General features: G+C 33.5%; 1 protein-coding gene across 3 annotated transcripts in view; it reads right to left on the reverse strand.

Moving 5' to 3' along the window:
- The window catches only part of KLF12 (KLF transcription factor 12), a 534,646-nt gene that overhangs the window by 353,299 nt on the left and 166,470 nt on the right, over positions 1-14,877 (reverse strand). For all 3 annotated transcript variants that reach the window (XM_051983923.1, XM_051983922.1, XM_051983924.1), the window contains exon 2: positions 6,273-6,335. In XM_051983923.1, coding sequence (XP_051839883.1) covers positions 6,273-6,308 — 36 coding nt within the window. In that variant the 5' untranslated portion in view covers positions 6,309-6,335. The remainder of the gene's footprint in view (positions 1-6,272; positions 6,336-14,877) is intronic.

Here is a 14,877-nt window from a genome sequence, read left to right on the forward strand (position 1 = left end):
CTAAAATATAGAGTACATATCAAACTATACCCAGCTTTCTTCTTCTGTTATCAATGACTCTCAGAGGGAAAATCTCCGACTTCCTCCCCCAATTCTACTGTTGCCCCTGGCTTCCAAAAACTATTATTTCCACCCCTTCAAAAAGTTTCTGAGAATCTGAGCAGAAGGAAAAATCCTCCCCAACACACCTTTTTGGTTCTTTTGAGCAGTGAAATTAAAAGTCAGATAATTTAGCAAATTATTGTTCTGTTTTTGCCAAATTAGAGTTCTAATATATATATCTACATAACTGGTGCTTCCCATCAGTACTGTGATAGGGAACTATCATACCTCATTTCTAGGTTCATCTGCTTCCTGATTTCTGATTTATTTCTTCTTTCTGCCCTGGAAATCTGGAGAGAAACAGTAGTAACAAAATTGCTTTTGTTTCTCCTTCCATGTATCTTCAAATGAATACTATCCACCCTATTAATTTTTAATACACTTCCTTGATGTGTAATACTCCTTCCTTTCATCTATTCTTTTTAAAATTTGTTTTTGAATGATGTATTTCCAACCACAGCTCCAGACCCAATCAAAAATTTCATTCTACTAATTTCAGTGATAGTTCTGGAGTCAAACTAGCTAATGTGCAATAAATGAGACTTTTAGGTACTCTTGCTTATAGGTTAAACTTCTGGCACTGGTATATAGAGGTTTAAGGCTATAGATTTTACAAATGACTCTTTACTTAAATATTATCTTATCCAATATTCTAGTCATTTCATTTGCAAGTCTTCCTTTCTTAACTGTTATTATTCTCTATGGTACTGGATTAAGTGGAGATCTTTAGCCACTTTTATTCTTTCCCCAACTTGTTTAGCCTTAAGTTCTTTTGATTAAATCTGCAAGATACTCAGTGGATGAATTCTTCTTAGGATCTATTAGATGGACACCATCACAATTCCATTTTTAAAAATTTCACTGTCCCTGATAACCTGAAGCTTGGACAGTCATTATTCAAAACCTTCATTTTCTGTTCTCAAAAAGAAAATAGCCAAGACTTGAAAAATAGATGGCTGTTAGTTACTTGGCTGGGACAGATATACAAACATTATTCTCTAATCTGAATGAAATTGTTAGTCTTATTTTTAAATATCTGTGGGTATTTACTCATCACTGTGTAAATACTTAGTGAAGACTTTAATAGCCTTTTGTCACCTCATAACAATCATAGTCAAGTTCCTTTTCTGTATTTCAGCAATAACTTTACAGTCATATTCTACTTCCTTTTCTTGTTAACTTTTTATATGGCTTACCCATTTGTCTTACTTTATTAATTTGTTTTACTTACCATTTATTACTTAACTTGCCTGGCCAAGTACTTGAGGATCTCAAGATCATAAATTTAGGCCTAGAAGAGACCTTAGAAACCACCTAATATAGCACTGAAATTTTACATTTGAGAGAACTGAGGCTAAAAAAATTTAATTTTTTTGCTCAAAGTCACAAATGTACTAAATGTCATTGGAGGGATTGGTATCTGTTTCTTCCTGACTCTAAATCCATCCATTATGGAAACTGTCTTTTCCTTCTCTATAAGTTCTTTAAAATTTACAACAGATAAGACTAGAGGAAGTTTAAAAAAAAAAAAGGAGGGAAAGTTAAAACTCTTTTAAAACCTGCAACCCTATAGTCACTCTTTATTTTAATGCCTTCACTGAGTTGTGAATAATTTTTTAAAAACTACATAAGAATGAGTTCATTTTCACATGGGAAAAAAAAAACCTATCTTGTTATAAATAAGATACATTTAGTTGAAACAGTGTTGGACTTTAATAATCAAGTGACATTTACATAAGAAATATTTATTAGCCTTCTGCAAGACTTAAAGACATAGCAAAGAAGTGTTGAATAACGTGTGAGATTGAGAAATTGGGTACTTAATTGTGTCAATAATTATTCATGTTTTCATTAGCACAAAATTCTCTTTAGAGAGCAATAGGAAATTATTAGCATTAAAAATAATTCTCAGTTAGCAATGGCACCTACCGAAAAAAAAAAAGATTTTTTTTTTTTAACAGGGATTTTATAGTTCTACGTTAAATAAAACTTACCAGGACATTACTAACACCTTAGCAAATGCTTTTAATAATCAATTATTGATTTGATCCCTGTGATATTTTTTCATTAAATCAGAATTACTTGATATTATATTTAGAGTATATTTACATTATTTTATGATGGTGCTTGATATTTTTCACCCATAGTATCATTTATGCTACATCAATACAGTGCCTGAATGAAATGAATGAAAATCATATAAATAAAAGCTTAGGTGAAGAACTATAAACAACTAGTGAAAAAAATGTATATGTGTGTATATATAATATATAATATATATATACACATGCCCTCTTCTCCAACTACAAATAAGTTTCAACAGATTCTGGTCAAAATGTTGTGATTATTCATGCCCTTAATTTCAAAAGGCAATTTTGCTATGCAGCCTTGTCATAAAAGCTTTACTCCTATTTCCTTTAAATAAGATACTGGTGCTGATATCTTGCTTGAAACAATGTTATGTCTTCAGTCAGGGCTAACCATTTACAGTTCCTATGCCTAATTATCACGAGGAGTTTTAAGTGTGGTCACTATTACATTCCTTCCTATTCCCTTCTCTAGGAGAGCAGTGATTGACTAAAGAATGCTCCTTCTCCCTTCCCTACTCAAGACAATGTATAGTACCTCAGTTCCCTGTTCTTATGATATCAGAGACTGGGATACAATTCCTATTCAATGCTTTACACCCCACCCACCACATCTCATAAGGAAGGAGGAAATCACAATTTTGGCACATCACTTTTAAAATCCTGCCAACCCGTACTCTAGGATAATTTCCCTCAGATGAAATTAGCTACCCTTGCCACCCACAGTTAGTACAGCCTAAAATATTATACTAAATGGTGTGTCCTATAAATGTAGTCAGTAATGACTTAAACCACCCCCAAATCCCTGTTTGCCAGATCAAAATGTTCTTTTTCTTATTTGCCAAAGGAGAAAAGTGAGACATTCAAAGGTTATGTGACTTGACACAAATATAAAATGAAGTAGAACGATATTCCACTAAATAGGTTACAGACATGCTAACTGACACAAACACTTAAGGCAGCAGAACTATTCTATCCATACATTTCATTTACATAATGAAATCATGATGGACTATGGCTAATTTGTTCAATCAAAAGTTATCCCTGAACTGGTGCTTTAACACTTATGCTATTCTTTCCTCGGATGGAAACATCATCATGAAAGAGAAGATGTCTAAAGCAAGTAAATTAATTATCAGAAGAAAAGGAAACATGATTTTTTAAAAAGTAAAAAACAAAACAAAACAAAACAAAACAAAAACACTAGCACAACTTTCTTAGAAAGATAGTTATTGTCTTCTTGGTTTTCAAATCCAACAGGGAAAATTACCTAACTGTAAATCTACCTGGCTCAAGCTGCAGCTCATCAGTAGTAATCATCAAGTGAGACTTTCAGGATGGACTAGGATACATTGTGCTAATGTATATGCATATGTATGTCTTGGATAGCTGCCCTAAGCCAGCTGCTGAGGAACAGGAGCAACTGGGTAAACACTGAAATAGTTGGAAAGTAAATGGATCGAAGCCAACAGCCAGACCCATAAACAAGAAACCATTTAGGCTATGAAAGCCATGGCAAAGCTACTTTTGAAGAGTGGTATAGACCAGGTTTTATGCTGATGGTTGGGAGAAGGCAAACAGGAAGACTGAAATTTTCTTAGAATTTATTTGTTATTTCATAATGGCAGATGGAAAAGGACGAAGGTTAAATGCATTAAAGCTGGATGAAGTATGCAGTTTAATGGAAACATTTTTAAGGCTCCATCGAGGTACAGTGAAGTGATGAATTGGGGGCAGAGAAAAGGCTGCTGAATATGAGGTTTTCTCAACAGCTATAACTGAAATTTTATAAACCCCCAGAATGATGCTAAAGCATCAATGCCTATGTGGAAAGGCACAGTAGAGTATTATGTGGATACATAACAAAGCCTTATCATACTCCTCGATTAACGAGTACTTATAAAAATTATAAAAGTGATATTCTCAGCCCCCTTCATTGATAAGTGAAGGTGAAAACGCCAACTTCCTTTACTGACAATTTCAGGTCTTCCAATTTTCCCAAAGTCTGTGGAAATACTTTAAATATCTTCTGTATCTTGTAAATAGGCTTGAAAACTAAACCTTGCAGTTTTCTCCTTAAATGTGAAATTCCAAAATTAACTGCACCTGACCCAAATATAATCAATCCAAGAGTTCTCTTATCATCAAGGGACATTAGCAAATTCATGTACTGTGATCTAGATGTAGCCATATAAGCATCAATTGCAAACCTTGGAGGAGGAAATTGTAATGCCACAAAATATGAATTCTAATTCCAGCTTTTTAGTATCTCCCTGGTACAGTGCTCATTTAAGCATTTAATTTGTGGGTTTAGTTGAAATTGGCTAGTAGTATTCAGTTCCTAAAAATGCTTCCCTATTCAGAATCCAAATAAATGAAGATAGGGATTTTCATAGTATTAGGTAAAAGTCTATTCCAACTCGTAAAGACAAACAATATTCTAATCAACAACATTTAGAGTCAATAAGCATATATGAAGTACCAATTATGTGCCAGTCACTATACTAAATTAATTCTATGAACAAAATTTTACCTAAGTTCAAAATAAAAATCAACAGCAATTAATGTATTAGCTATCTTAATATCACTGAATTTGTAGAATACCCAATATGGAAAAAAGATCAGCAAAATGCAGAGAAATAATGGCATTGAAGGATATAAGTATTAAGGAGAATTTTTCTTGCTTCTTCCATGAAAAGGAAGAGTTATTAAAGTAATTAATTTAAATTAATGAGGCAGCCTATTAAGTAATCTATTCACTGTAATCTATAAAAAAATCTATAACTATATTCCCACAAAATAGCAATGACATGAATGTTCTCTGCTTTTATCTTCTCATCACTGCCATAATCAAGGAAGTCAGACCCAGAAACATATAACTTCTGAAACAAAATACTGATGCAGACAAATATGTGATCATGTGACAAATTAACATACCATTAAAACACTTAAGAAAATTTATATTAAAATCCTGTATAAAATGAATGTATAAAATTTGGATTCAAGGAGACTTGCCAGTATTTGTCATTAGAAAAGGAAAGCTTCAGGAACAAAATGAAATTTTTGCATATACTTAAATATAGCAAAGAGAAGGGCTTTGTGATGTAGAGGAATTCCAGGCACAAGATATAAACTGGGCAAAGGTTTGATATTGAACGAAAAGAACACAGGGTAATTTGCTTGAGAAGGATAAAGGCAGGCAGGAAAAAGAAGCAGGAGAAGAAATGGGATATCCTAGATACTCAGATGAGAAGCACTAAGGCAGTGGAATTCAGATAACTACTAATGTAAAAAAGCATTTTATCAAATTTCTGATTTTTGAACATGGTGTCCTTTAACAATATACAGAATAATCAAACTACTGTCTTTCACATTGTATAAGCGCAGATGAATTCAACAACAACAACAATGAAGAGATGCCCAGAATTTTGCTCACACTATTGGAAATTCACACTTTTTTTTTTTTTTGGTTTGTTTCAGTTAGTACTTATGCTTTTATAAAAGAAGCATTTCAGAATAATCTCCGATCTCTTAGGACTACTGACTACAGGTGTAAGAAGATAGCATTTGACAGCAATCACGCACCATATGGTGCTGATATTGGAACCATGCTAGTAAAGCTTGCAGTATATTAAACACAGTCTGCCTTTTTTCCCAATGATCAGTTGTAACAAGTGTTCCCAATTCCCCACCCCCAAAGATTTATTGGAGTTCTCCTTCTTAGAAACAGTGCTTCTGCAAATGGGCACCAATTGCTGACTTCTATAGTATAATGGCTGACTGATTTTCACAGAAAGATTTTTTTTGCCTTTACTAAGAATTATATTTAAGCAGTTAAAATGAAAATTGTATTTCATGGATTGATTCTTATTGACCTTTGATTCAATATTCAGACAGGCAAATTCATAAAGAAAAATGAGTTAGTCTTTATTTAAATTGCTAAGTTTTATTCAAAAAGAGTTGGCCAATAGTAAGGAATAAAATTCTGATTTGTTTTGAATGATGTAATTTGTTCCAATGAGAACCACAGAATATACTTATCACTCAATATTTTAGTACTTTTGATAGATTTTATAAACTAACCTTTATTGTTTTTCTCTTCATGTAGATATCATTCATCCATTTGTTTCTAGAGTCACATCAATCCTGCCCAAAAAAAATACACATACAAAGCAAATGATGAGAAAATGGCATTCACAACAATAAATCTCTTTATATTGTATAATAATGTACCTATACAATACCTAGATAGTTTCTACATTTAGTTGAATCAGGACTAATGTGTTCAGGAGAATTCACATCTCACTATGGATAAAAAAGAATTCACATCTCACTAAAAAATCAAATATATCTAGGACCTACCTAAGTTCACGAATTTAGATATAATCAGGCAATATGCCTTAACACAAAATTTCATGTAAGTTTAGGATACTCCTGCATGGAGTAGAATAATCTAAAGGTTTCCAAGAAAGACAGAAGGTTGATTTTGTCAAACAAATGAACTAGAAGCTAACCTGGACTGTAATCTGTCTGAAAGTCAACATATAAATATAGCAATTGTGTGCTTATTATGTGACAGATATTGTTCTGAGTCCTAGGGATACAAAGCAAAATTTAAAAATAAAGTTCCTTGCCTTCAAGAATTACATGACCCAATGGAAGATTCTCTCTCCTTAAGGAGATAAACAACAGCCCTCCCAGAGAATATAGTCATCCTCAGCAATGTACTAAAGCACATAAAATATTTCAATAAATATTTGCTGAATAAACAAATGACTGACCACTTAGGAGTAGTTTCTCAAGAATGATTCAAGGAGAAAGAAAAATATATACAAAGGAGAAATGACAAGTGAATAAATCACGTGGATAACATAGTTTCATTAGAACTTGAAAAGTAAGTCTTGTGTTTCATTCTTTGCATTTGCATCCACAATGTTTATCACAATGCCTGATGTTTTGGTAACTGTCCCATGTGATCAATTCTAACAAGTGTCCCCTTCCCCCCCCCCCCCCCACAGCGATTTCTTAGAGTTCTGATTCTTAGAAACAATGCTACTGCAAATAAGCCCCAATTGCTGATTTCTATACTAGAAATTAAGCATATAACACTATGATAAATTCAGATTACTGAAAGGAAGAAAAAGCAGTGAACTGATGAAAGGCTCTGAGAACCAGTCTAAGATTTACCTAGACCTGATATAATAAGGAGAAGTGGTAGGTTTTTCAATAGGAGAGTACTAAAATGAAAAATATCTGAGAAAAAAGTCAACAACAAAACATATTCTCTCCCAAACTAGAGTCTAGGTTATAAAGGTTATTATAAAGAAGGTTGCTAGAGCAGTCCAGAATTAAGATGGTCAAAATATAATCTTGTTGGTGCTAGAAACTAGAAAGGAAGGGATATATGTGTATAAAGGACAAAGAAGAGATAAAAAATGGCAGGAACAGCTGATGGTTGCATGAAACACAGTTAGAAAACTCTCAAATAATACCAGCTAGAGAATTAGATGACTTATAGAACTGTCAAAAAATGAAGAAATTTTTAAATGGTTCCTGCTTTTCATGGCAAATGCTTCTTTTTGCCTCAAAGGAAGTTGACAAAAATGTATGATTTTGTTAGTATTAATATTAATTGCTAGTAACAGACTGACAAATACTTTAATTCTGACAAACCACATCTATAACAGATTCAGTCTCTTAAACACTGAAATAATTTAAATCAAAATGAAATTCTATGTGATTCATAAAAAGCAGAAAATTCTCCAGAAACACTGACTTCATTGAGTGCAATTAAATATTGCAATATTGGCACATCCTAACTATTATAGACTATTTGCTCCATCTTTGATGTATCTTAGAGACAGCCTTTTTGTTTAATCTTTCTTGGCATTAATCAAATTGCTTCAGAATTTCCATTTCATGAGGCACATTTTCTTTGGCATCTAGTTAAGCCAGCATATTAGACACTGTTGACTTTTTTTCTTTTTGGAATTGCACTCAGGAGGGGATACGCCTTCCAGTTCTTAGTAGCACCCACCCCGTGCCAATGTCTATATACCATAGAATTGGGCCAGGTTTCCTGTGTGTGTAAAAAATATGTGCTTCCATGGCACACATCTGAAATAACTGAGAAAGAGCTCACTCATAAGACCATTAAATAAAATGTAGCAGCAGTCAAAAGCTCCTTTGACCTATAACTGATTTTAGATCTCAACATTTTTGTCAATTATTTCCTAAACTATGTATTACATTATAACTTCTAATAATTAAATATTGGAAATTATATAAGATATATGCATAAATGTATAAATATATTTATTTGGTTATCTATGTGTGTATGTAGGGTGCTGAGGTATGTTCCTCTATTATAACTTTCGTGAACTCACTCAGAGTCACAACCATGATGAGAGATTAAAGTAGGAATTGTTTCAAGATTGCAGTGGTCAAGATATAAGGAGCCTATCAATCATAGTTTTTAAACTAAATACAGGAGCCCTGCTGAAAACATCAAATGACTAACCTAGACAGACAGGTATTATGTATGTAATATTTCACCATATCTCTTTCTCCCTTTCCAATTTTCACAACACATTGAATTCAATCATAGTCTATAGTGTTTAAAATGGTGAAAAATTTATAAATCAGTGTGTGTGTGTGTGTGTGTGTGTGTGTGTGTGTGTGTGTGTGTGTGTGTGTAAATATTTGCCTCTTAGTAGATTTGGATTTTTCTTATCAAAACAATTTCTTTGATTCCTCAATAAACAGTAGATGTGGGGCAGGGGGGAGATACTTGTTGGCCCTTCATTCTCAAAGAGCACCATGACATAAGGAAGGAGTTGTCATGATGTGAAAGTGAACTAGATTTAAGTGAGGAAGGGCTGGGCCATGTCTCCTGCCTCATTTTTCCCCTCCGGAGCCCTCTGGGTCCAGTGTCAAGATATAGATCAGGATGATTGGAGATGGTCCTGGATGTAATGGAAAACCTTGGCCCTTTAAAACTAAGGTCTTCAACAGGTCTAAGTTTGACTGAGGCTGCGCCCATTCAGTGATTAAGTAGGTAATAATTGAGGCAGAAGGTCCTTTTTCACCTAGTCAAAAAAAAAATTTTTTTAAAAAGAAAGAAAGAATAAATAAATCTGGGAAGGAAAGATCCTCAGGATTTCTGGTCAGACAAGAATGCTATTTACATTCACTCTGAGTCAATAAAAACCCAACAATGACTGATTGGGATTTGGTCTGGGACCTATTGTTGGCCAATCAAGACTCAAGAGTGATCTGGGTTTGAGACATAGTTTTTTAAGAAAGAAATCTAGGTAATTAAGCCCAAGACACATGGGAAGAGTTCAATGATGAAAAAATAAAATTTTTTTAAGGCATGCAAAGGTAAAGATATAATAAACTATGTGGATGGAAGGAAGGAGGGAGGAAGGAAGAGAGGAAGGGAGAAAAGGAGAGAGGGAGGAAAGGAAAGAAAGAAGAAAAGATAAAAAGGGAAGGAGAAAGGGAGGAGGAGGGTCATAAAAACTCCAAATAGAAGATGGTCTTTGAACTGAAGCATAACAGAAGACAAGGATTCTATAAGCAACGGTAGGGAAGAAATGCCTGAAATAAATTTAAAATGTCCAGAAGTCATGGAGATGGGAGATGGAGTTTCCTGTCATACAAAGATGCAAAAGCCAGTTTGGCCAGATCACAGATTAAGGAAAGGGAGAAAGGAGAGTTATAATGGTTACAAAAGGAAAGGGAGAAGGATAAATTGAAGCCAGGTTATAAAGGGCTTTAGAATTTATATTTTATCTTAGAAGTTACAGAAAGTCACTGGAATTAAATTGATAGGGAAGTCACATGGTGAAAACTGTGCATTAAGAACCACTTAGGTCAGTGTTAGGATGGACTGGAGTAGTGAGAGACTTAACAGATTACAGCCAATCAAGAGTTTGTTGCAATAATCTACGACAGAGTTGATGAGGCCCTGAATTAAGAGGGTAACTATGTGAGTAGAGAGAAAGGTGAGATCACAAATAAATGAGAAATGCAAATCAAACTAACTCTGAGGCTGCAACTCAGATACACTTAATTAACATAGATGAAATAGGCAATGCTAGAAAGGCTACTGGGATTCAGGCACACTAAGAAATTGCTATTAGAGCTCTGAATTCTAGAAAGCCATTTGAAATATGTTGATAAAAAAAAAAAAGTGATTCAAGTGTCCAAACCTTTTGACCCATAGATCCTACTATGTTAGGCTTTCTCTCAAAGAGGTCAAAGAAAAAAGGTCCTATCTATACCAAAATATTTATGACAAGGCTTTTGGGGGGATGATTCAGCTGTATAGTACATTAATTACAGCTGACCCCTTCTCTCTTCTCACACAGCCACTGCTTTCCTATAAGTCTTAATCATCTCTCTACTAGGTTATTGCAAGGGCTTCCTGGTCACTTTCCCTGCCCCACTCTAGTCTATCCTCCATAAAGATGTCAAAATGATTTCCCTTAAGCATAAATGTGACTTAAGCATAAAATGTCACTCCTGTAATTCAGTCAACTCTAGTGGTTCCCTATTACCATACAGGATAACATAAATGCCATTGTCTAGCTGTTAAAATCCTTGATAAACTGCCCCAACCTATATTTCCAGTGAATATTACTCTTGCTTCCATATTCAACTAAAACAGCCTTTTCTTTTCTCTTCATACAGCACACTCTTATCTTTGTGCCTTTGCATTGGTCATTAAAAATAATGGAAATGCATCCCTCCTTACTTCTGTCTCTATCATATCCCTCTATTTCTTAAAGACTTCACTTGAGTTTGAAGCACCACTTTTTATAGGAAGTTCTTCTTGATTTCCAATTAGCATCTTCTCTCCCCAAATACCTTGTATTTAACTTCTTTGTATTTATTCTTTTTACATTTTTTCTGTACATACTTATATATTTATATGTTGTCCCTTCTGCTAAATATAAATTAATAAGAATAGACATTGTTTCACAGTGCCAAACAAAATAGTACCTCACACAAAGAAGCCACTTAAATGTTTATTGAATGACTGATGAATTCTCATTTTATCATGTTTTAGCACACTATGAATACGAAAAATTAAGAGAAACATGGAAAGGCACATGAACTGCCAAAGAATGCAAGCAACCAGAACCATCAAGTAAACCATGACCCTAAAACTGGCCCAGTGTAAATAAATAAAATCAAAACAACCCCCCACCCATAGACACGTACATATATACACAATTCAGAAGTGGGGACATGGTGAGTATGAAATATTGCATATGCTGTCAGATACATTGGTTGTTTTTGCTAAATTACTCTTTTCTGTAGATTTTGTTTTTAAAATCTTGGTTAAAAAGCATCTACTTAAGGAAGGGGATGAGGCATTCACAAATGAATGTGATGCAAAAGGAAAAGTTATCAATAAAAATGAGAGAAAAAAACTTTTATTTCTGATCCGATAATCCATTTAAGACATTTTGTACTTTGAATATGCTGAAGCAATCTAAGATCTGCTAATGAAAATGACTTAGGTTATACAAAACATTTTAGCATTTCCTTTTACAACAATGAAATAGATAAATTGACAAATGATTCAGATATTAATATCTCAGGCTTATTTAAAAGAACAAACCAACAGGTACAACTGAATACTTTCATACTTTTTTTTATTTATATAATATATTTATTTCCATATTATGTATTTTATTTGTATTTGTATATTTGTATATATTTATTTTTTACTTTTATACTTTATACCACATGTGAAAAATACTCTTCCTTACACAAGGACAGAAGTTACTTCTTATTTCTTTAATTATTACAGAAAACAAGAAAATGTCACTCTTCAACTGGCAGCTCTGGAATTCAATGGAAAAGAAGATTTCTTTATACTTGGCTTAAAGAGACTAATCATAGGGTACAAAAGATGAGTATTACCTATTCCTATTCAGATTCACAGTAAAATAGGGCCTTTAATTGTCCCAACAGTCTCTCAGAACCAAAAAACACAGGGCAGAAAAGTGGAACAATATTATTAAAAGGTGATGTCTCTCCACTTACTAATAAGATTACTCCTCCCTACTCCACAGAGAGTCTTTCTGAAATGAACTGGCAAATCCTCCAAACACAAGTTTTAATGGCCATTGTCATCATCGAAAAGCATTTATTAAATAGCTAATCAGCTATGTCATGCTGTGCCAAGTTGTCTGGTAGAGGGAGATAATGGTTCCTAATCGTTACTAGATAAAGGAAATCAAAACTTTGGTCACTTGGATTTCACCAGTTTTTTTTTTTTCAATCATTAATACAGAAAAGTATACATTATTAATTAAAGAAGATTTACTTTAAAGAAAAAAAAATTCTTCCTACCACTCTTCCTATATTGGTAGAACTTCAAATGACATAGAAAAAAATTACCTGTCTCTCTTTCTTTTTTGCTAATACTGTGGAGAGGATTGCAGAATATTCTGTTAGAGTCCTTGTTTTCTCAGATGCAACGATTTCACATCATTAATGATGTTGCTCTTGACCACAGTGCAGAGGAAACCTTCTACTACTAAGGGATCCTATCACACAATGAAGATATGCTCCTAGACTCCTCATCCTTGATCAACCCTTAAATTTATTAAATGCTCTAATACTTTGGTCTGCTTAAATATATTTATGGCAGGATCCTCTGAGATTGCTAAAATTATTTGAAGAAAGGCAGAAAAACATTTTATTTTAAAGGTGAATTAGGTAATTCATATCATTTAAGCGTCAACTACCACCACTCCCAAAACAGCTATCTTCTCTCTCTGGTCCAAGTAAACCAATTCCCTGTACTAATATGACAATCTAATTTGAAATCCAACTGTTCGATTTGTCTTTATAAAAGAATGTTCCATTAGCTATGATCTTTAACATTTATCAGCTTTAATAACACATCAAGTAATAAATGTTCATCTATAAATACATAGTAATTGAATTATTATATATGTATATATGTGTGTAGATCTGTGTGTATTATGTCAATTCAGTCACCATAAATTTTCAAACCTGTCAAGTGTAAGAGACATGTTTTATTTGTGCATTTTTGAGATGCTATATAATAGCAGAGTGTTTGAGCTTGTTCTCAGACAGACTTGTGGCACACAAGATGCTTTTTTTTTCTCTTATTTTTGTTCCACTGACCTATTTTGGAAACTAAAAGTATCTAAAGGTGAATCTAAATATTCCTGAAGATATTTGCAATCTTAAATGCTGTGTTTCCTTATCTATTTTGACTTAAAATGAAAAAAGCTAAAAGACACAAAGCAAGATGTTTGTTGCTAGGTAACAGGTGACACCTACTGTAAGTGTTCTGAACTCGTGCAGTATGAGATTGATGACATGTCCTACACTGAGAGATGACAGACAGGTTTTCATTGGACATGCATTTTCCTTGGGGAAAAGCAACAGTGTTCAGATGTCATTGTCTTTCTAAAGCAGGCCCTATGAAGGCTGAAAGCCCTGTCTTACTCAAAGTATAAGTGAAGTAATAACTATGCAGAGCAAGAGAACATAGCTCCTTTACTTATATTGCAATTTGTTAGGAGCCTAATATGAAATCCATTCTGTGTCTTAACATAAGAAATACTGCAGAGCTGTGAATAGAGAGCCAGGTCTAAAATCAGGAAGATGTGAGTTCAAATATTGCCTCTGACATAGTAGGTGTATGACCATGGATAAATCACTATCATTTAGTACTCTAACACATTCTCTATGATAATAAAATACAGAAAAGCTTCTAGTCTTCATCAGAGGAGATAACTGCTACACTGGGAATTCCTCATGCCAATGAAATCACAGGTATGGATCAATATAAAATTATATTTCATATGAGCACAGAAATGTGAATGCCTCTGCTCCCTCAAAACAAAATATTTAACTTCCCTGGGGCCAAGTTTCCTCATCTGAAGATCTGAGTGTTTTCCCTACCGGAATCCTAAGAAATTTTCCCTCTAAAAAATTCTAGGAGCCAATATAATCATGTATACTAAAATTATAACTACTATAACTACTACTGCTGCTGCTGCTGCTACTACTGTTACTGCTGCTACTACTACTATTACTGCTATTGCTACTATTATTATTACTACTACTACTATTACTGTTACTGCTACTACTACTGTTATTATTACCGTTACTGTTACTATTACTTCTGTTACTACTACTATTATTAACTGCTATTGCTACTATTATTACTGCTACTACTACTATTACTACTGTTACTGCTGCTGCTACTATTACTGTTACTAGTACTACTATTCTTATTACTGTTACCACTGCTACTACTACTGTTACTACTATTGCTACTATTACTGTTACTGTTAATACTATTATTACTATTACTGCTACTAATAGTAGTGTTACTGATACTACTAGTAGTGTTACTACTACTGTTACTACTGTTTCAGCTGCTTCTACTACTACTATTACTGCTACTGCTACTATTACTATTACTGTTATTGCTACTACTGTTACTGTTATTACCATTATTATTATTGCTACTATTACTACTACTACTACTGTTAACTACTGTTGCTACTATTACAACTGCTACTACTACTATTAATACTGCTGCTACTACTACTATTACTACTGTTACTACTAATACTATTACTACTGTTACTGCTACTGTTAGTACTATTATTACTGTTATTAT

Source organism: Antechinus flavipes, chromosome 3, assembly GCF_016432865.1.
Source record: "Antechinus flavipes isolate AdamAnt ecotype Samford, QLD, Australia chromosome 3, AdamAnt_v2, whole genome shotgun sequence".
NCBI classification, from domain to species: Eukaryota; Metazoa; Chordata; class Mammalia; order Dasyuromorphia; family Dasyuridae; genus Antechinus; species Antechinus flavipes.